General features: G+C 43.5%; 1 protein-coding gene across 1 annotated transcript; it reads right to left on the reverse strand.

The window, feature by feature from the left end:
• Positions 1-1,941: 1,941 nt before the first annotated feature.
• LOC102565270 (inactive pancreatic lipase-related protein 1-like) lies at positions 1,942-20,364 on the reverse strand. The gene is made up of 12 exons (XM_006262696.3): positions 20,316-20,364; positions 19,133-19,287; positions 18,188-18,313; positions 16,465-16,599; positions 14,813-14,921; positions 10,319-10,438; positions 9,886-10,005; positions 8,581-8,699; positions 7,687-7,816; positions 6,535-6,646; positions 3,293-3,460; positions 1,942-2,064 (listed from the first exon to the last, which is right to left on the reverse strand). The coding sequence occupies exons 1-12, from the start codon at positions 20,362-20,364 to the stop codon at positions 2,001-2,003; spliced, it is 1,407 nt and encodes a 468-aa protein (XP_006262758.3). The 3' UTR covers positions 1,942-2,000.
• Between the last annotated feature and the right edge of the window lie 762 nt (positions 20,365-21,126).

Genomic DNA, 21,126 nt, shown 5'->3' on the forward strand with positions numbered 1-21,126 from the left:
AGGGTTACCCCAGTCTGTCCTCTAACCCAACACAGACATTTCATGTCCATGAGCTTGTTGGGACATCACAGATAAACTCTATGGCCGCGTCCAGACATGCAGGCATGTGAGGTTTGTGGTGCCACAGATCTCTTCCTGGTATCACAAACAACACTCATGAACGTTAAAACGTGCCCAGCGCTGCAAATTTGCAGTGCAGGGGAGGCGGGGGGTGCAAAATTTGCTACTGGGATTTCCCAGTAAGAAAAAAAGCGCACCAGGAAAAATGTGGTGCAGAGTGCAGGAAAATAGCATGTGCCAGAAGAAACAGTCTTGGTCCTCCTGCGAGATGTTGACCAACATATCTCTACTGCTCCATTTGTGCCCCTGGTGCTCCAGCACGCCAGGAGCCAGACGGAGCTGGGCAAGGGCAGTTTGCCCAAAGTGGGACAATGTGTCCCTCAACAAAGCACACGTGCAGGGCCATGCACCGAAGCACAAAGCAGTGGCACAAATTTGTGCCACTAGTATTTGTGCCACTGCAAGCACATGTTCCTGCATGTCTGGACACAGCCTATGACTTTGGAGCTCATCTATTAAAATGCTGACATGAGGCTCCTCCTATAAGAGGAAAATGGGGCCAAATTAAGGGTCAGTTTGCACCTCTTGCTGCAGGTCCATGTGAGGAAGCAAGGCACACCCTTGCCTCAATTGTTTTGTTGCAATTGCTGCTTGTATCATGGGTAGCAGTGCAGGGACAAAAGCAATCTAGGGAGAGAGGAAACACGGAGCATAGAGAGAAAAGCACCTTCTCCTTCAGGGAAGGAATTTGGCAGGCCTTTGGCTTTACTGTTTCAGGAAAGTGGCCACTTCAGCTGAGCCAGCCCAGCAAAAAATGCGGCCCTCTCTAGGTATGGCACGAGTGCAGATTTTTTTCCTTACTGCCACCTCCAGCACTAGATATGAGGGAAACGGGCAAAACAGAGAATGAGATTCTCTCGTTTGTTCTTGGACTGGCACAACTAGACTCTGCCTTTTCCTTGGGGATTGTGGCAAGGACCCAATTTAATCCTCTGTGTTTAAATGCAGGCATACAAGCTTCTTTGGCCGGAGCTGAAATTGTCAGTAAGTATTGTGATAAAGGAAAAATAAAGAACCTCTTTTTCTCATTTTAAAGGGTCTATAGGTCTTAAAGGTCTCACAAAGATGTTGATAACTCTTCACCCAGGAGCTCTTTCTGTTTCTCTCTGTTTTGTGATATCAGAACTCTTCTTTCAACTTCCACCAAAGCAGGAGGCAATAGGATGCTCATGCTTTGCTTTCAGGATGCTCATGCTTTCATCCCCAAAGGTGCTACCAACTGCCTGGGCAGTCTCTCAGGTGGGATGCAATTGTTCTGGGAATGGCGGAGGGCTCGTTTGCTTTTTTCTGCTAGGCTGGAAAGCGTTAAAAGGGATCGTGCATTGATGGAAAGCAAAATCGTGAACTATTGTTGCAGTGAGGTTTGTGGCCTAGCATCCTCCCTTGCTAAGGGTTAAAAAAGCTATATGTGATGGTAACCAAAGTGGAAAGAGCAGTGGTTGATGCCTGGACTTTAAAACATAATTATCCTAGAGAAATAGGTTCTCGGTCTTTACGGTGGATCTACTTCTGTATGTCTTTTGCATCCATAGAGGAACCTGGTTGTACCCAGGTTCTAAGGAAGGACTCAAAGTTGAAAGCCAATGGGGTGAGATAAGGGTAGGGATAGTCAAGAATCTCCTTTTCCTCATGATTTTATGGAGGGGTAGAAGGGAATTCCTTATATTCATGGACAAGAAGATGCTTGGCAAGGATGATCTGGGGCTGAGATTTTTCTGTTTGTTTGGATGGTGCTTTGCTACTCCTGGGTGCTAGAAGGCACAAATAGTAAAAATTGTAATGCATCAGCATCATCCCATAATGATTGAGGGCCCCAGCATCTAGTGCATTTTTAGTTTTTATTGGCATTAACAGACAGCACTGACGTTTTTTGAATACTATCAGCAAGAAGTAAGGGTTTGCAGGACGTTCTCTCTCACAGTTTCGGTACCACAGAAATTAAATCTGAGGAGAAAAACATATATAAAAATACTTACAGTATGTCTTTTTTACAAAATTATACTAATGGGTCTATAATACAAAGAAGCTAACCTAATTCCTCATTTGACATAGCCACAATAGGACATTACTACATTTGACTAACAAGAAAATTCTTTGAGTTGCCAAATGTAAACCACAATTTCCTGTTACAATGTCGAGGACCTATGTTCATTCACACTGTTTGGCTTCTCTGGTTTGGTTGGACTAAATAACCTTTTGAGATGCCTTCTATTTTTCCATAATACTATGCCTTTAGCTATGTGACTTTAATGCTTTCTCTGATACATTTATTGTCCTTCCCCCATAATGTGCATCTCCGTTCAGGGACCAGACAAATAACACAACACCATTGCTGGTCAACTGATTGACACTCTCTGCCTTCAAATGGTCTAATTCAAAGGACACCTTCGGATCAACAGCTGCCATGCTGTACACAGTGGTTTCCAACCTTTCCAGCACAAAGCCTGGCTGAGTGGGGTGCAGCCAGTATGCAGACTGGATACGCATGAGGCCAGGTTTTCAACCTGTGGTCCACGGACCCCTGGGGGTCTGCAGACTATGGCTAAGGGCTCCACAAAAGGCGGCTTTGATTGATCAAAGCATGTTAATACCCACACTTACAAGTCTGCACCCCCATTTGAAATTTTCAAAGGGGCCCACACCTCCGTTTGACATTTTGTAGGGGTCCACAGATGAAAAAAAGATTAAAAACCACTGGTATCAACATTTCATTACCCAATAGACTGATGTTTGCAAACTAGACAAACATACACGGAGATTGCCTAAGCCATGATAAATCTGTTTTATCCAGTGCACAGAGGTTTTCACAGGAACTTTTCCCTTCTTGCAGCCAAACACCGAGCCATGTATAATACCTTCCTTGATGCTATGTAAGAAAAATAGTTAAAGTACCAGTAGCCTACTGTTGATCATTATCTAGTAAGGAAGGAAATTAAATTTTCCTGAGGTATTTTTTAATATTCTAAGTGCTTATTCTTGTCCTATTAACTCATGACCAATATTGACTTTTAGATCTCCGAAATACATTGAAGACATACAAAAAAATAGAACTCTTGGTTCCAAAATGATACCTTTTATTATATATTTTTTGTATGTCTTTTTGTCTCAGACCCACACGGCTACCAAGTACACCCCTAAATACATTCAAGATTTTTATAATAAATATACATACACTTTTCCATTTTCTCCTTCTTGTACAGTGACCTTTGCGGCTCCCAGTCGAGGCAGAGTTGGATTTAGGATATTGTTGTTCCAAAGAAATTTAACCATAGTAACATTTTGAATGTTAGTTGCTGCATCAATGAAGTTTGTGTAAGTGTTGCCTGGTTTGAGAGTGTCCCTTCAAAAAAAAAAAGTATAAAAAACAGTGATGTCACCTGGGGTTTAATATTAATTGCCAGCACCGTTCAACTGCTTGTGTAGCTATAGCACCATGCTAATAACAAATAATGCGTTCAGTTTGTCAAATAATGAGACTCTTATTGTCCTGCTTTGTCCTCTATACATTCATGTACATGTTCATATAACTGAAGAATCCTTAACTATTTTCCAGTCTAGCTCTTTTGAAGCCACTGTATTCAGTAAAACTGCTGCCCAAATCCATACTCGCCTGCTATATCCCTGGCCCTATAGCAAATGCCTCATTTACTCTGAAACCTGTATTTCTAGAGCAGAGGTCAGGTGTCTTTTAGCAATGACAGGCTGCTGCTTAGTGAACCAGAGGCTGGCAGGGAAGCCACGAATATCCCCCAAATCCCACCCGGTGCACTGCCAAAAAATGTGGCTCCAGTCCCGTTGTCAAGCTCACCCCCACCTCCCCATGAGGGACGCTGCTGATGTGGGGAGAGGTGTCAGTGTGGCCAGCAGCCCGGAGGTTAATGGAGCCTGGGGTTTAATCCAGGCTGCAGGGAGCTCCCCGAATCACTGGTTCCAATCCCTTCCTGCACCAGATCCAGTCTCCTTGTTGGGCGGATCTGGCCTGTAGATCTGCCCGATCCCACTTCTAGAGCAAAACTGCAGCGAGTCTAAATCTGGTGGCCACATCCTTCTCCATGGTAGCATAGGAAGAGTTTGAACCACTTGTTGCTCATATGTTATAGCTTCAGTTCAGATGCTGCCTTATTCTCATGCATGCTACAAAATGCAGGTGTGTTGAATGAATGTCAGGAGAGAGCCGTGGAGAAACCAAGCCTATACCATGGTTGAGTTTTTAAGGGAGATGGAGTCTTAGTGATCCAGCAAAGAAAAGAGAGGGTCAAGTTGCAAATGGGCAAAAAAAGCCTCTTCAATACTAGCCTGCCCCTCTTTGCCCACAATCAAAAACAACAAAATCTCCATGCATTGCTAAAAAAGCCAGCTCAATGAGCTTAGGAATTACAAGGGGGCTCATGCTAATATCTCTTATTTCTTTCAGGACACCTGAACTTTTCTCTGATTAGAGGCATTGGGCTCAATTCTGCTTTTTGCCATAGTGGCATAAATCTACAGTAATTCCATGTATCTAAGCAAGGAAGTCCATGAAGAAGCAGGATTTGGTTAGGCAGTTAAGGACGAAGGTGATGAGGTGAACAAGGTCAAGAAGGCGGTTCCAGGCAGAGAGAACAGCGTGAAAGTGGGTGTGGGAAAAAGATATGGAGAAAGACACTGAAATGGGTCAAAAATGTATATGGATTGCCCATCAAGTAAAATTTGCTTGCTAAGTGGTCTGTGTCAAAATCCGGCCTTCCCTCCAGCATCCCTGGAGAATCTAAATCCAGTCTAGCAGAATAAATAGCATAATGAAAATCACTTATAATATCCCCACCATTAAATCTATTTCCCCTATTTCCATGGCAGCATAGCATATTATTAACTGGATCACATAAACTGTAATCCAGCCCTGACATACTTGTCCCACTACAACAAAAACAACCAGGATTATTAACTCGCAACACAGAAACCAGCTCTCACTGCAGCAGAAAAACCACAATGGTCTGTAACGCATGGGTTTATGTGTGATGCACAATAGCTGGGGGTTTTCAAAAGAGTTTGCGGGATTTCAGTTGAATTTAAAATGGAGCTGGGTACCTCGGCTTTTGTGGAAAGTTCAGACCACATCTGTCAATGCAGCTGTTAATGGTCTTTTCGTAGCAGACGCACCCATATGCATACATTCATATATCTGTATGGAAGTTTTACGTTATATAACATGCTAAAAAGAATATGAAGGTTGCATAGTTGAGCCGTGCCATTTAGGACAGCCAAAGTTAAGGCTGTCTGTGCAACATTAATTTGGCCAGTTTGCATAGGATTATGATAGTGTTCACAGTTATCTGTATTCCCCCTGCTCCTGCCCTTTTCCTGCCTCTGCCTATCCAAATGTCTTTGTGGCTCCTTGCAATCTTCCCCATCTGTTTCCCGGTGTACTGTCTTTATGCCCCTTACTCCGCTCATCTGTCTAAGCCACCCACTCTTTTGCACTGCTCCCATACTCTCCCCAGACCCAGTGCTTTCTCACACTGCTGCATTAAAATCAGACAGTTTCCTTCTTTTCTCCACTATATGGAGATGACACAGGCCAAGTGCAGCTGTGACGGGCTGCAGCATGTGCAGGGCAGACCGTCTTCGGAGAATTTAGCTGCCAAACATTGATCAAACATATGCCAGCTGAGATCTTTTAGAGGCCCTAGCTTGGCCAAATTTGAATGAATTTGCCTGGGGATGGCAAATAGGTTTGCCTTTGATGCCATACTGATTGCTGCCAAATTTAAATTCCATTTTCTGAAATCTGGAGGCTTTCGAATTTTTTTTTTCTTTTTTTTTTGGATGCATAAGAATGTGCTTAATATGGGCAGAACAATGTATATTATTTCATAGTCTTTAATGGCTGAACAGCTCCTTTAATGGCCAAACTATTAAACTTAAAACAGCTTGATGCAGTTTTGGGATATTTCTGGCCAAATGGTAAAGTCTGGCAAAGTTATGAGCATTGATATAGTTCTTATAATAGAAAATGTATGGCATGTAGCCTTAACTAGAGGCGGTACTAGTGGTACTATTTATGACAGGAATATCATGGAAAGATCACTTCAAAAACATGTGAAAAATAAAAGATCAGGACTCCACTAGTGTAAGTCAGCTAACGTCTCTGAAATCAGTTCGGTTATACCAGATTTACATGGTGGACCTGAGATCAGAAGATAGCCACGGATGATGTATTCCTATTCTTATCAAAGACGAAAGGCTAAATTTTAGCTCTTTCTTCTTCTGGTATAAATCCAGAGTCAGTTCAGGTCCAGGTACTCTGGATTTGTACCAGCATACCTGAGAGCAGTACTTGGCCTATGAAATAAGTTGAAGAAAAACAATGAATTAAAAGTATTAAACTCTGATATGGTAGAATAGCATATTTCTCCACAATAATACTGAACTTACTTGACAATTTCGAATTGCTTGGTGTTTCCTCCAGTTCCATACAAGGCAATATATGCAAGCCCTTTCACTTTACTCTTTCCAGATATTGTCACAGACACCTGAAACCTCCACCCTACACAGTAGAAATAAAATGAATTAAATTGGATCCTTGCAGGGGGGGAAAAGGGACAATTTTTGGTTTTCTGTCATTATTCTGTAATGCAAGGGTGGGGGGGGGGGGAATGGAAGATGCCTATCATTTCACTTTGAGCCTGCAATTATATCTAGACCTCATGGGAATGACTACAGAAAAGCACAGCTGAATGGCCTCATAGGATAACAGTCAGACCCTGATGTTCTAGTGCACTTCTTGTGCAGCCATTTACAAGTGTACAAAATAGGTGTAAGGGCACCAGCCAATCCGAATTCTCACATTGTGTCAGGTCTCCAGGTTGTATCTGTATTGGTGTAGTGGCAAAAGCAATCAGGACTCACGGTAGAGGTGATATCTTTTATTAGACCAACTAGATTTTTGCATTTTTTTTATTTATATTTTTTTTTGCAAAAAAATTAAGAAAAACCCAAACAAACTAGTTGGTCTAATAAAAGATATCACCTCTACCATGAATCCTGATTGCTTCAAATTGTGTGTTACACCCACAATGTGCATTGTATACAGCTGTACAAATTCAGAGGCTTTTGCATTTCTTTGTAAAAAGCATAGTCCATAACACAATAGAAAGGATGTAGGACGTGACAGCAGTTCGTTCGGTTTGGGGTGGTATTGTAAGGAACTAGTCTGAAGAGTGTGGGCTGGTATTTTCTAGTCTGTAATCAGTACACACTAGGTTTTATCCTGTTTGAAAGCCAGAGGAGAAATTCCTTGTACTCAGGAGAACTTTTCATTGTCATACAACTGGCAGAGCTGGCTCTGCTCCCTCTTGCTCCAATCTCCCGAGGGGAAGGTGGAGTAGTCTTGGCACTATATCAGGGGAAGGTATGGGCAAACTACCGAGGAAAATGGCCTTGGGGGTGTGGAGCTCCACTGTCCCAGTCACCACCACTGGCAGGCACCTTGTCAGTTAAAACTGAATTAAAGAGAGAGGGAAACTGTTTAAATGCCCTACTGGTTTATAAGTATGCAGATAGAGAATAAAAGAAGTAAAGGCTTACGAGTAAAATTTTTGGCCTCTCCAGTGTTCAGAAAAAATTTCTGGAACTGAGAACCAAGACTCCCCTTGTATTTATCTGCGTAATGACCCATGTTGGGGCATCCGTACTGGGGGCACGGGAAGCAGCTTTCCTAATGAAAACCAGTAGATCCATTAATGACAGCAATAGTTTAATAATCCCATTGTTTCTAAATCTCTGCAGCAACATGATTCAGATTAGCCCCAGTCTCTCTCCCTCTGGGTGCTTAGGAAAAGCTCATGCAACGTAGCTGAGTCCCCGAATGCCACCTCAGCAGATGATTTGTTGAAGCTGTGAAGCTGTGTGTATTATTATTCTGTATAGGAGGGCTTTGCTCCCTTCTGGTTGTGACTGGGCCACACAGGGAGGTTGACAGAAGTGCTGCAGCTTTGGCTAACGGTGGGTTATGGATTATGCCTGGAGCTATGGGATAAGTGACTTTAGGCCATTTCTCACCTGTATGATGTCCTTGAGGCCATCTGCAGATGTTAAATGAGTGCGAACCGAACCATGAGCCTTACATGGGTTGCTCTATTTTTCATCATTTGAAAACATCATATTTTAAAGTGATCTGGGAGGTATTACTGAGTTTCCTTCAGCACAACAAAGCAGAAGAGGAAGCTTCGGAGGCAGCTCTAACCAAAGCCACCCAGGCCCCCCATGCTACTGCAGAACTAGGCTTAGCTGCGCCTTACCATGCCACTTCCCCTCTTCATCCCACCCAAGCCCAATCCTGGAGGAGGCCCTAACATGTCCACCTACCAGGCCTGAATTCCTGCTGTAGCCTATTTTTACTGAACTCTTGCTCTACTATGGCTCAGAGAAGTGCCACTTATTGTAGCCTGACCCCTCTCCCAGGGAAGGAGAATGACTTACTGTCTCGAAAATCTCATATGAAGCACAGGGGTATCCTAGAAATCCGTCTGGAAAGAGGATGCTGTCAGAATAATACTTGTAGCTTCGCAAGTGATTGCAGGCCACGAAGTCACGAGTTCCTGGAAGAAGCAGCTGCTGTTAAATGTGCCACTACGTGGTTATTGGGTGGCTACTTCTTACGTTCTGTTAAACATCTGGATAAGGATGATGGCATTGCCCTGGTCATGTTGTCTGACAGATTCACTAATCCCACAGCACACTGTGACAATTCATGACATGCCAGAGCTACAGTTTGAGCTTTAATTTTATCGCGGCTGCATTCATTGGTGTAAAGCAGAGATTTATAACGCTTGCAAAAGCAGACTGTACAGTCCTGTCCCATGCTGGAGAACAGTTACTCATAAGAGTAGTCCCACTCTGAGGTACTCTGCAGTTTTAAAGAAGGGTTGTTGTGTAACCAGGCCATTATAGGCATGTGTGTCTGTGCGTGTGTGTGTGTGCATGCGTGTACATGTTTCAAGTCCCCATTACTGATCAGTAACTCAGAACATCCTATTGACTTCAGCAGGTATTTGGCCTGAGCAAAGACTGTAGAAACAGGCCAGTTATTGCAAATAATCATTTCACAGATTTGTAGAGAGAAGAATCAGAGCCTTATGCTAGAAGCATCTTGAGGGAGGGAGCATGCCTTGTTTTTATTTTGTCAAGTGGGACTTAACTTTGTGGGACTACCAATACCGAGCGGTTCTGTCAATAAAGACTTGTGTTAGGAGTGTAAAAATAAGAATCTACACGCTCTGTCATACTCCTGACTGTTTCAAACTGTCTAAGAATAGACGCACAATGACATCGTTTCAATGCAACCCGAATTGGTAACAGATAACTCCAATGTAGAAGCAAATGTAACTGTAGTAACCACAGATGACAAAAACGATAGACAAAGGTTGCAGAATGGAACTAGAATTGACTGCGATTACTCCACCCCACCCCGTGCAGCTGCTAGGTAACTACATCCTAAAAACAAGCCTGACTTGTTGTTCAAGACATTTAAAGCTTTTGGCACTGCTTGAGCAATTTGTTTCTGCTGTCACATGTGTCTCCCAGAAGCAAAGCCTTTGCGTTACTCCTTTTTTTTTCAGTCCCTGTACTAAAGTGAACATTTTTGGACTGCACTGAAAACTGCGCAGCTGTAACTGTTGGCAAACGTAACAAAAATAATCAAAACCACCTAAAACAAGAAAACTTGGGTCGATTCAAACTGATGGTGACCTGTGCTAGAAATCATCATTTACTTCTTATAGTTACCTTCCCAGATTCCATCGATGTCTACAATCTGTGACACTGGATTCTTCTTACATCCTGGCATGTTTTCTCCTCCATTTGGATAAAAATCCATATGCCCGATAGCTTGGCCCATTCCAAAACCTGAAATATTTGCAACAGGGGTAAGCAAATTTTAATTTAATGCTGCGTCATATGCATGCGCATACACACTGGTATGCACCTACACAAAGCTTTTGGTGTCTTTAGTATTATCTTTAGTACATCTTTAGTTCTGTCAATTGTAGGCTCTTTGTTGGCAGAAGCAGGTTCCCCCCCCCCGTGTTTACATAGGATCTAGCAGAATGGGGTCATGTTCAACGACTGTGGTGCATAGACGCTGCCACAATGCATATTCTTTTTATTCATCCTACTAGTTGTTATGTTGATAATAACAAACCTGCATTGGGAAACTCACCCAAATATGGAATCATAGGAGCCGAATCAGTATGAATAATATCAACAAAGGTCGCATCACTCTTATCCAATCTGACTTCAATTGGAGTGCCTTGAAAGTAAGGCTCTGCAGGATCCAGTCCTTAAATAGATGTAGATAAAGAAAGAAACATTGATGATACCACTTTCTATCAGGGAAACTACATATTTGTAGCTGTATATATACACATTTTTGTAGATATATGTATCTATAGTTGTTACGTAATCACTGCTTAGCTTCTTTAATTTCAGAAATAGAAGTTTAAGTAAATATATCTTCAGCCATAAAGACTGTATTAGTAACAACATGCGTCTTACAGTCTTATGCATATACAGGGTCTTCATAAAGTCCTTGCGCACTTTTAAACTTTAATAACTTAGGTTGTGCACAAGGACTTTATGAAGACCCTATATTATAGATCTGTTACAAATAGCAGACGCTCTGGAGCAGGACCACAGCTGGCAGAAATCAGAAGCTCTGTTGAAGTCAGTGGATTACGTATGTTAATTTACCTGAGAATATAACCTTGTTAATGTTTATGCTTGAACTCCGGCACTGCGACACCAGTGGTTGTTTTAGGCCAAGATTTTTTTTTTCAAATGAAATGTTACTGAATGTTAGGCTGCTTCCTCCACATCTCCAATGGTCTACTTCTCAGAAATGCTTTAGGAGGAAGGGGGAGCTGTCGAGTGCCCAAGACGTCTGCAGATTGCCCCATCCAAATTATGGATTTGGGTGTTTAGCTTTCGGCACCTAGTTCTGATGCTGTGGCCTTTTCCTCCTGACTCTACCAGAAAACAGAAACTGCTTTGCTTTTTCAATCACTGCAGCTATCCCTGGAGCTTCAAAAATCTTGTAAACTGCAAAGCATTTACTGTCTTGTGCTTATGTCTGATACTTTTCCTGGGCGGTAGCTTTGGTTTGGTTTTTAAATTGAAATTTGCAGACTATTAGTCCAAGGGTCACCAGGCCCAGACCCCTTGGGGAGATATAATAACTGAAAAGAGCTGAGTTAATAACATTTGATATTGGCTTTGGTGCAGGAGGAGTAGCCTCTCTGCCTGATGTACTTTACCCTTGGACTAGCCTGGACAATGAGTGAGGAGATCAAACAAAGAAGTTGTAAAATTTGCAGGTGCTGAACATGCTTGCAGAATAGACTGACATGGCAAGCTAGGGGATACGTTGCTTGGATTTGGAGCCTGTTCTTAGGAAATCCCTGGTTCAGCTAATAAAGTCATATAATTTATATTTTGTAATAATTTTGAATATTTGGTTTTCATTGGGTTTATGTTTATCATTGGGTGTAATGGGTGAGTTCCTGCAGGGATGGAGTTGGGTTTCTGCAGCCAAATGCAGTTGTCTGTAATTATGCGAAGAGGCAGCTTTGGCCTGCCAGCAGCTCCTAGAGAAAAAGCTTATTCCCAAAATAAGCCAAGTTCTCTTTAAGAAATTCTGGTTTTTTGGGGCCAAATCAGCCTAATAAGTTCTGAATTTGATCGATTGAGCAGAGCATAATCATTCACATCTGTGTGGTGCTACCACCAGCAAGTACCCTACCTCCCAGACTCTTCAGCCTGGGGCTTCAGATACTCCCAACTCCATGGCAGGCATCCTACAGGCAAGTCTCAAGCACAGAGGCCTTGGAGCTCAGATGCCCCCTAGGCTTGCTTGCCCCTAGCTAAAAGGCCAAAGGAGCAAGCTAGTGGGAAAGCCCAAGAGCAATTCCCCCCTCACCATAAACTGTGGAGCCAAGATCCCCACATTTGGAGTCATTTGGAGACTTGCAGGGATCAGCCTGCCTGCAGCACACACCTTCGAACTACACCAAGTCATTCGAGGCCAAGAAGAAAGGTATCTCCCCTGCCAGGTAAGTAAATCCACCTGGGCTGAAAAACACCTTGTGGTATCTCCCCTGCCACTGAAAAAGCTATGTCCCCACACACCTGCACATCTGCATATATCTCATGAGATAGCTATGAAAACATTGCCCTGAGTGAGCTGGTGGGGGTGGGACCCCTTCGCCCAGCCTGACATTGCTTTTTGTCTGCTGTACAACAGAATAGTAGTGATTGGACTGCATTTCAGTCCTCCGGCTGCCAATGGACTTCAGGGAGGGACAGTCAGGATTTTATCCAAATGTCTCAATAGACCATTGGGCTGTTCCTGCAAGACATTGAGCTCTTGGGCCATGCTCTGGAAAGGCACTTACGTACATGCTCAACTATAAGCACTTGAGTGGCTCCATGGGCGTCAACAGAACAACTCCAATATCTTTAAGTTAAGCACATGCCTAAATGTTTGGCTGGGGAAGACAGGGAGCTTGGGTCTTGTAGGCCCATCCCTTGAAAGAGCTGTTTGGCCGTCTTCTCTGTGCACTGTAGTTGGCTTGTTTGTTTGTTTGTTTGTTTTAAATCCGAAGAAATTAAAGTCAGCAGAGACATAACATGTGTAAATGCATTTCCCAAAGATGAAGGGATTTATGTTAAACCCAGCAAACCAAGGAGATTAAAGGGTTACATCTGCAAGCTCGGCCTTCTGCCTTTGGTATGTCAGTTCCAATTCATCCTTTCCTGAAAAAGGATATTGGGCAGCAGAACCAAGCACAAAACAATTAACTGTGCTCACTCCTGCACTGCTTTTACCATGCTTTGGAGGGGCCTGCAAGCAGTGGGTGATCTTGAACACCAGATGTGCCCCTGCACCTGCACAACAAGCTGGGTTAATGAGGGACAGGGATGATAGGAGAGAAACTGCCAGGATAAAGAGTGTGGGAATTGCTATGTCAGGCCTCTTCTTTTACAATAGAATTGGGCAAATGGCTTAGAAAATAATCAGAACCATTAAAGCTGGCCCAGGTCAAGCCTGTTAAATGAACCGAGACTGTGGGACTTGGCACTCAGCTGCTTTAGTGACATCGTAATATGCTTCAGTGTCACCGTGTTATAGTGTACCGAGCCAGAACAGCCCATGCTCCAGGGGCCTATCCCTTGAGGTCAGGGGACAGGATAACTTCTGTATGGATAACTTCTGTAGGATAACTTCTGTATAGGAAAGATGCCATCCCTTTCCCCTGCCCCAGAGGTGAGGTTCAGGTCTGATCACTGCCCCATTAGCCAGCTATAGCAGCCTGGCCATTGCACACTGCATGTACGGGATTCCCAACAGCAGACTAAGTTGGTCTCAGGGATGCAAACCTCCATACCTTCTAGTGGCACTACTGATGAGGAAGGCCAGGATGGTATCCTTGTGGAGTTTCCTGCTAATCAGGAGAGGATTACTTATTGCAGAAGGGAATAATCTGGCTCTGTTGGCAGTAGAGGGCTACAGTGCAGTGGAGCTGTTTTGATTCTGTCCTGTAAGGAGCACTCACATACACCATATAGATAGATAGATAGATAGATAGATAGATAGATAGATAGATAGATAGATAGATAGATAGTAGAGCTGTGTGAAATGGCACTGTTCCATTTTGCCTTCAGTTTCGACAGTTCAAAGGAACAGCTTTCCATTTCGAATTTCATTTCGATTCGAAACAGCTGTTCTGTTCCGTTCCATCAAAACTGAAAGGCTGTTTCAATTCTGTTTCAATGTTTTGCTGGCGGTGGGAAGTCAGTGCTAGATCGCACAGTGGGTGGGCCAGCCCAGCTGAGTTGACTCCCCATTCCTGGCAATAGATTGGCAGGGGCGGGAGCAGAGAGTCAGCCCAGCTGGGCTCACTCCTTCCCCTCTTCCCCCTGCATGCTGTGATCAGGCGCGGGGGCAGATAGTCAGCCCAACTGGCCTACTCCCACCCCCCCCTGCACAGAGATCAGGGGCGGGGGTGGAGAGTCAGTCCAACTGGGCTCACTTCCCCCCTCCACGCTGCAATTGGGTGCGGGGGCAGAGAGTCAGTCCAGCTCAGCTGATTCTCTGCCCTGCACCTGATTGCAGCGCAGAGGGTGGGGGGAGTGAGCTCAACTTGGCTGACTCTCTGCCCCACCCCACCGGATCGCAGCGCCCCCTGCCAGATTGCAGCACTGGGGTGGGGAACTGAGCCTGGGAAGCAGGGGGCGCTGCTTCCCTTGAGCTGTTATCGGCTTCCAGCAGCAGAAGATGGGGAGAGCCAGGGCTGAGCTCCCAGCTTGTGCTGGGAGCACAGCCCTGGTTCTCCCCTGTCTCTCACTCCTGGCTGCAAAACTTGAAATGTTTTGAAACTTTTGAAACTTTTTGACTAGCCTCATTTTGTTTCGAGGCTGTTTCGAAGCCCTTCATTTTGATTCGATCTCACTGTTTCAAGCTCAAAATTAGTTGAAACAATGTCGAATCGAAACAACCGGCGAAATTTCGCACAGATAGATAGATATGATAGGCACCCATGTACACATGCTAGCCAGCTCCAACAAGCACCTACAGGCAGGTTCTGTAAATTATGAGGTAATGGTAGGATTTAGCAGTTTTCTCTGGCATCGATTGGGCTAGAATTCATTAACCTACCGGTTATTCTTGCTATGCCTGGCCGCCGCCTCCCTGCCTCTCCTGCAGCATGAGCTCCAAGGCTATGGCCGATGATATGGACCTTGGAAGGGGAGTACTGGTATCTTTCCTGATAAAAACAATGTTTAAAAGTCATAATCTGTATTTTCAATGACGTTAGGCATGGACAGAGGCTGTGACTAACAACTGAGGGGCCAAATTCTGCTGCTTGAGAAATATGTGGAGCAGAGCTGAGGTTCCCGGAACGTAAAGAAGGGCAGAAGCAACAGGGTTGTTCTGTAGGTGCTGCTGAAGCCTGAAACCACTGACAGCTTCTGTAAGTGCTGTGCACATGTGAGATTGTAGCATTGGGCCCATATATTCATAGATCTACCAGCTGGGCTGCTTCCTCCTTCTTCCTTGGGAGGTAAGTGTTCTTGGGGTTTTATACCTCAGCTTTTTAAGACATTAGTGCTCTTCAAAGGTCTCATTCTGCACTGTTCTGAACCTTGCATTGTCACGAATACCAATGCAAACACTACTATTCTGATTTGCATTTTATACCTGCTTTGCAGACCTGTAAATAGCACAGGCTGAATGGCAGTAGAAGAGCAGGCTCTTGGAATTTCTTATGCTAGTCGTAGAAAAACCAGTTTAGAAAAATAAAAAATAGAGACTGATCCTTTCCCCAAAATGTTGTTAATTTCTAGACTTATTTTTTTAAAGTCTAGAGATTTAGGGACAGAGAGGGACATTTTCAAACATAAAAATAGCACTGAGGTGCCTAATTCTCAGTAATTTTGCTTTGAAAATGTCCCTGCATCTTCATTTAGTGTAAAAATGGTGATGAATATTAGCAAGTCTCTAGCAATTTGTGTTAGGTGAGGATCTGGCCCTTCATTTGGATAAACAATCTGGGCTAGATCTCTAGAGAAACCTAGGCAAGATTTAAGCATTTAACTGCCATTAGAGACACCTACATCCAAAATTTGGATTCTCAGAACCTCTCCTTGGTTTCTGTCTAATTTTGGATGTACCTGTAGCCCATGTAGAGATGTCTTGATACTGATGAACAATTTAGCACCCATTTGCTGGGATTAACCAACTAGGATTTGCTCTACTTATTTTACCCACGGGACTCAAGCTGGTAGAGTGTTATGTCCTGTGTTGTATCAGGGTGGACGGTAGTTTTACAAAGAATTAGATTATGGATTTGTTTAGGATGGTTTGGATAGGGATGATCCTACCTTATGCAGGTGGTTGGACTAGATGGTCTCTGGAGGGTCCCTTCCAGCCCTACTTCTCTATGTTCTTATGGTAGGCATTCTCAAAGGACACCTATCAGACTGGGCTCTATACAGCAGCAGTACAAAAGTACTTATAATATATGTAGACTGAAAATACTCAAATCTAGTAAAGGGCTGGCAGAAACTTTTATAACCAGCGTGCCCAACAGTTTCTATTGTAAAAAGTATTGTGACCTCTTATTTTCCCAAGAAACTCGAACACTTCTGCTGTTTGCAGCAAAACTTCAAAATTTGCCTGCATGATAAAATGGTGTCAGGAAGGTGTCTTTTGCTGGCTGTGTAAATTCCCATTCAAATTGTGCAGTCTGATCACATTATTTTCATTCATATTATGCTGTTTTGTGTGCCTAAAAGAAGATCTCTTACCATTAGGACATCTATAAAATAGGCAATTTCAGCACCCACAACACGGATGTTGTTTGATGCCTGGGTATACTGGCATCTTGAACTACTCTTCCAGTCTATGCAGATGCAGTTTACATCTTCCACTTCAAACATCCTCTGGTGAAAATATGTATTTGAAAAAAAAAAGAAGCAAGTTGCATTAAGGAGGGGTTAAGACATTATTTAAGCAACATACCCAAGCTTATCAATGCCATATTAATTCCTTTTAATTTTTTTTCCAAGTACAGCACCTATATATACTAAACCATGTCCTGATGATGCAAAGAGACATCCTTTAAAAAAGGGGTGGCCAACCTGAAGCACACATGCCACAAGTGAAATAGGGAGCCTGTGTGTGTGGCACTTGGCAGATCAAGGAGGGAACAAAAACGCACAGCAGCAGATAAGGCAGGAACCAGAAAAAGCACAGCAGCAAATCAGGTGCCCGCAGGAGGATCCAAGGACTTAATGGGAGAGATCACACTAACGGCCCTAACTAGTGTAGTATAAAATGCACTTAAAAATTAGTAAGTAATAAATATGTTTTCCCAGGTAATAAATACATTTTCAGATCAAAGACAGGGACTAGGTTTAAAGAATAGGGCTCGAGCCTTCTTGGGAATTAGTGCCAACTGGAGGCAAAATCTACCCAGTTCACACCTGGCAGCGTAAGCCATTCTGATTGCTCACTCACAGAATTTTTTTTTTGTATAAATGTTAAAAGAAGGTACCTTTCTGGAGATGGGTAAAAATGTGTCAAGGAGATGTTACGGTTTAATGATTGAAACCATAAGGGCGGATGGTCCTGTTCCTGAGCAGACCAACTCCTCATAGGGTTGCCAACTCTGTTTTGAATCTATTCCAGGAGGTTTCCAGAACGCCAACATGCCCACGACACACAATGCGAACATGCCCGCGTGCTTGTGTGTATCAGGTATGGATGACAGTGCGAAGACTTTACAGCAGGAAGGCAAATGCACATTACTATTACATTTTAAAAACCCACCGGACTACTGTACAAATTGGATTCAACATTTGATGTTCATTTCAATGAATGCCCTATCACTTATCTCCTGGGTGAGTCTCAGCAATATCCTGGAGATTTATATCTAACTCCTGGAGACTCCAGTCCAGGGCAATCCTGGAGCGTTGACAACCTTAGCTCCTCATTACCACTACCCAATTTTGTGTCATGGCAGTCTTACCCCATTATGGTGGACTGCCTGCCCTCACAGGCATGTGTCCTACTAGGGGAACCTCTCTCTTTATCAGCAAGTGTGGTATGATGCAGCAGACATGAGTATAGCTATTTAATAAATTGTAGGATCACCTCAGTTTCCAAGAAGTGCCTTACTTGAGCTGTTTTGTTTTTTGAGGTTATTTTTTTTTTGGAGGTGGGGTTGTACATCAGGGAAATAAAAGAGTGACCGGACCAAATTCTGTTACCATTTACTTGTGTAAGCCCATTGACTTCAACAAGGAGGATACTTTGCCCCTTTTTACCTATTAGTTTTCTTAGAGATGTCGAACCAGGATTGAACAGATTTTAGCGGAGCAACATTTTATGTCATTCTTTTCTAGAGGAAGAAGTAAAAGCTTCTTGCCAGCACAGACAACATGAGGTACATTGGTTTGAAATAGAAAAAAAGATGTAATTTTCAGGAATGCATTTATAAATGTGACCTAAGTATCTGTAGTACCATACCCTGCACATGTCTGACAGCCAAGTTTCTTCTCCTTGGTCTATAAATCCATGCGTAATAAACCGGGTTAGCTTGCTCGCATTGAAATTTGAGTAGTCAATAGTTGTTGGATTGGTTGCAGTGATCTCCTGTTGTAGATAATACAATTGTAAATGTTGAAATCCAGAGTAACTCTGCAGATTAGAAAGCACTGCTGTTGCTGCCTAAGGCCAGCTTTTAGATCAGTAAGAGCCCTGCTAAATCTTCAAATGAAAGCTGGATAGAAACCAGCTACAAATTACATGTTTCCAAGCAGTAACCTTATAGCTGGTTGGCTCTTTTTATAGCTGGATGGACATTTTTATGGTGTGGTAATGACTTTACAAGTATGGCCGGTCTAAATTTATTGCACGATTAACTAGTTAATTGTAGGGGCTTATCATATGCATTTACTGATGTGTATGTGAAGACGAGCCCATGACTCATGGTTTGCAGGGTTCACACTTGGGGGAAATTCTGTCTCTATTCCTCTCAATGTGAATTTTGCTTTGTCTATTGCTATTGCCAGAGCCAAGATTTCAGCCTCTTCTTAGCAAGTGCTTCCCTCTGCCTATCAAATGCCCTCTAATACTGCATGTTTCCTTAACATTTATCAATGGACATAAAGGAGAAAGTGACTCATGGTCTTCTTTAGGGAAGCCATTTGGTTGGCATAGGGTTGGTGAGGTCTTCAAAAAATCACTTATTGCAGCCATAGGTGAGAATTTCTGCTCCGTGAGACTTACTGAACCTCATAGGAAGCTAGGCAGGAGCTTTCTGAGAAGCTGGTGAAGGTTGTTCCCTGAATATTTTGGAGAACTGGCCCTTTCTATCCTTAGCAGTCCTAGGAGTGCTAACAGCTGATAAGCCTGTGTTCGTGTTCTGTATGTGTACAGCTCTTGTAATACTTAATCAGCAACAGGTCTTACTTGATAGTGATTAGGATTGATTTTAGTGTAGAGCAGGAAGCGGGCATTTATCCTTTCCGGACTCCAGGGTAACTTCGCAATTGGCCTTTCTATAGTTCCAGCCCATGGTATATCGTCGGAGAAGCAGCCAAGCCTATCGAAGCAAACTTGCTCTCCTGTAGTGCACAGATCAGATCGTGTGGGTGCGAATGAACAAAGACGAGGTCACAGTCGGCCCAAGACCACCTCTCTCCCCAAGCACTTCTTGTGCTTCCAACTTTGCAACCTGAAGACTGACAGTCATTTCCTTTCATAATACCCCCTCCCTGACCACTACCAATCCTAGCAGGAACAAAGAGAGGGCTGCACTGTAGCCATGCCACCCTCAACGCATTTGGGGTCAGGAAGGAATTTTAGCCGATGGTCAGATTGGTGCAGATTTTGGGGGGGTTTGCCTTCCTCTGTAGTGGGGGTGTGACCCCCTTCCTTGGATCTCTTGAGCATATTTTAACAACCTTTGCAGCAGCAGGATGTTGGCTGCCATGGTCCCCCTACTTTACTTGTGGCTGCTTAGGGTGTTATGTCTTGTGGTTGTATCAGGGTTAACAGTGTAGTTTCACTAGTAGGTTAGACAACGGATCTGTATAGGATGGTTTGGATAGGGACAATCCTACCTCCATCAGAGGTTAGACTAGATGACCCCTGGAGGTCCCTTCCAGCCCTACTTTTCTATGATTTCTTTGATTTCTATACAGACCCACAGAGCAGGGAAGACCTGTTATAGAGTGGGAATTATGCTGCATCCCTTGCAAGGGTGTGCTTCAAAGACTGTCTCCTTTGGCCCCTGCACTGCATTTTTCTCTGGACAGCCAGAGCATCCTGGCCCTAACTGACTACCACATGCATCCAGCCCTAGGCCCAATACACAAGAAAGACCTAAGGCTCAGGGAGGCTTTCCCCTAATGTACTGACCCTGTTGAAAAGACAAGCCAATAAAGCTGTGTTGAGGAAGCAAATTCCCCCAAATTCCTGCCTCAGACCTCCAGATGAGGTAGCAAACCACACTGCCCGTGTTTCCTATACATGAAATGCAAGCAATTTAACCATAGTCGTTTGGCATGGAACCATCGCTGTATAGAGTTAAAACCCTTGCAAAATAAAGCAGAAGAGAAAACCCTGCATTGAAATAAATCTTATGTCTTACCTTTGACTGCACCCAGCAGAAAAAGCACGGCGTTCCACATTTTGAGCATCTGGAAGAATCAACAAGGAAACAATAAGACTTGCTTGCTTTGGAGAGCTTTGTGTCCATTTAGTTTTCTTGTGACCATTCTGCACCTGTACCAAACAGTGGCTCTGGGCATTTCTCCACTGCAGTCCAAAGCTGTAGCAACTACTCATAGATTTAAATTAACTCACTTGGATGCCAAGAGCAGCATAGCCCACAGCAGTATGGGGCTTAGTGCGAGCTGCAAAACCGACCCAGCGACCAGGGTCAATGCTTGAACAATCGGTCTGTACTGAGCTGCATGCTGCTATGGCTGTAATAGCACTGGGCAAGCTGGCTAGTTTAAATCCAGCTTGGGTAAGTCCACTGAAGCTTCAATCTGTAATCTGTGAACAGCAGTGTAGACATACTGCCGCCCCCCACCCCTGCCTCAGCAACAGTTGTTACTGGACAAACTATACAAAGAAAAACTCACGGTGCAATACTCTACCTTGAGTGGCTGTGCACTGCTAAACGAACTTTGTCTGTTCTTATATAACACATGTTATCCTTGAAAACATCCCATAACGATAGGAAAATGTATTTACTCTAGATTGCAGTTTATTGTGGTGTGCCAGCTTCACTAGATTTAAGGTCGAGAACCCTTTTCCTTAAAGGTCAACTTTTCTAAATGTTCAATATCCCACATGCATGCTTGGATTGCAAGGTGGGGTTAATGTGCCAACTTTGCGGTAATTTATGACAGGGGGTCCTAAGATTTAGTCCCTTCCCAGGAAAAAAAAAAAGA

This window comes from Alligator mississippiensis, chromosome 6, assembly GCF_030867095.1.
Source record: "Alligator mississippiensis isolate rAllMis1 chromosome 6, rAllMis1, whole genome shotgun sequence".
NCBI lineage: Eukaryota > Metazoa > Chordata > Crocodylia > Alligatoridae > Alligator > Alligator mississippiensis.

Excerpts from the sequence above, each read along its gene's own strand:
- LOC102565270 (XM_006262696.3), bottom strand. The coding sequence starts at position 20,364 with ATGCTCAAAATGTGGAACGCCGTGCTTTTTCTGCTGGGTGCAGTCAAA. Across the intron at positions 16,600-18,187 it reads GGCTGTCAGACATGTGCAGG|AGGATGTTTGAAGTGGAAGA; the intron begins GTATGGTACTAC and ends TATTTTCACCAG. Across the intron at positions 3,461-6,534 it reads AAGCAATTCGAAATTGTCAA|GGACACTCTCAAACCAGGCA; the intron begins GTAAGTTCAGTA and ends TTTTTTTTGAAG.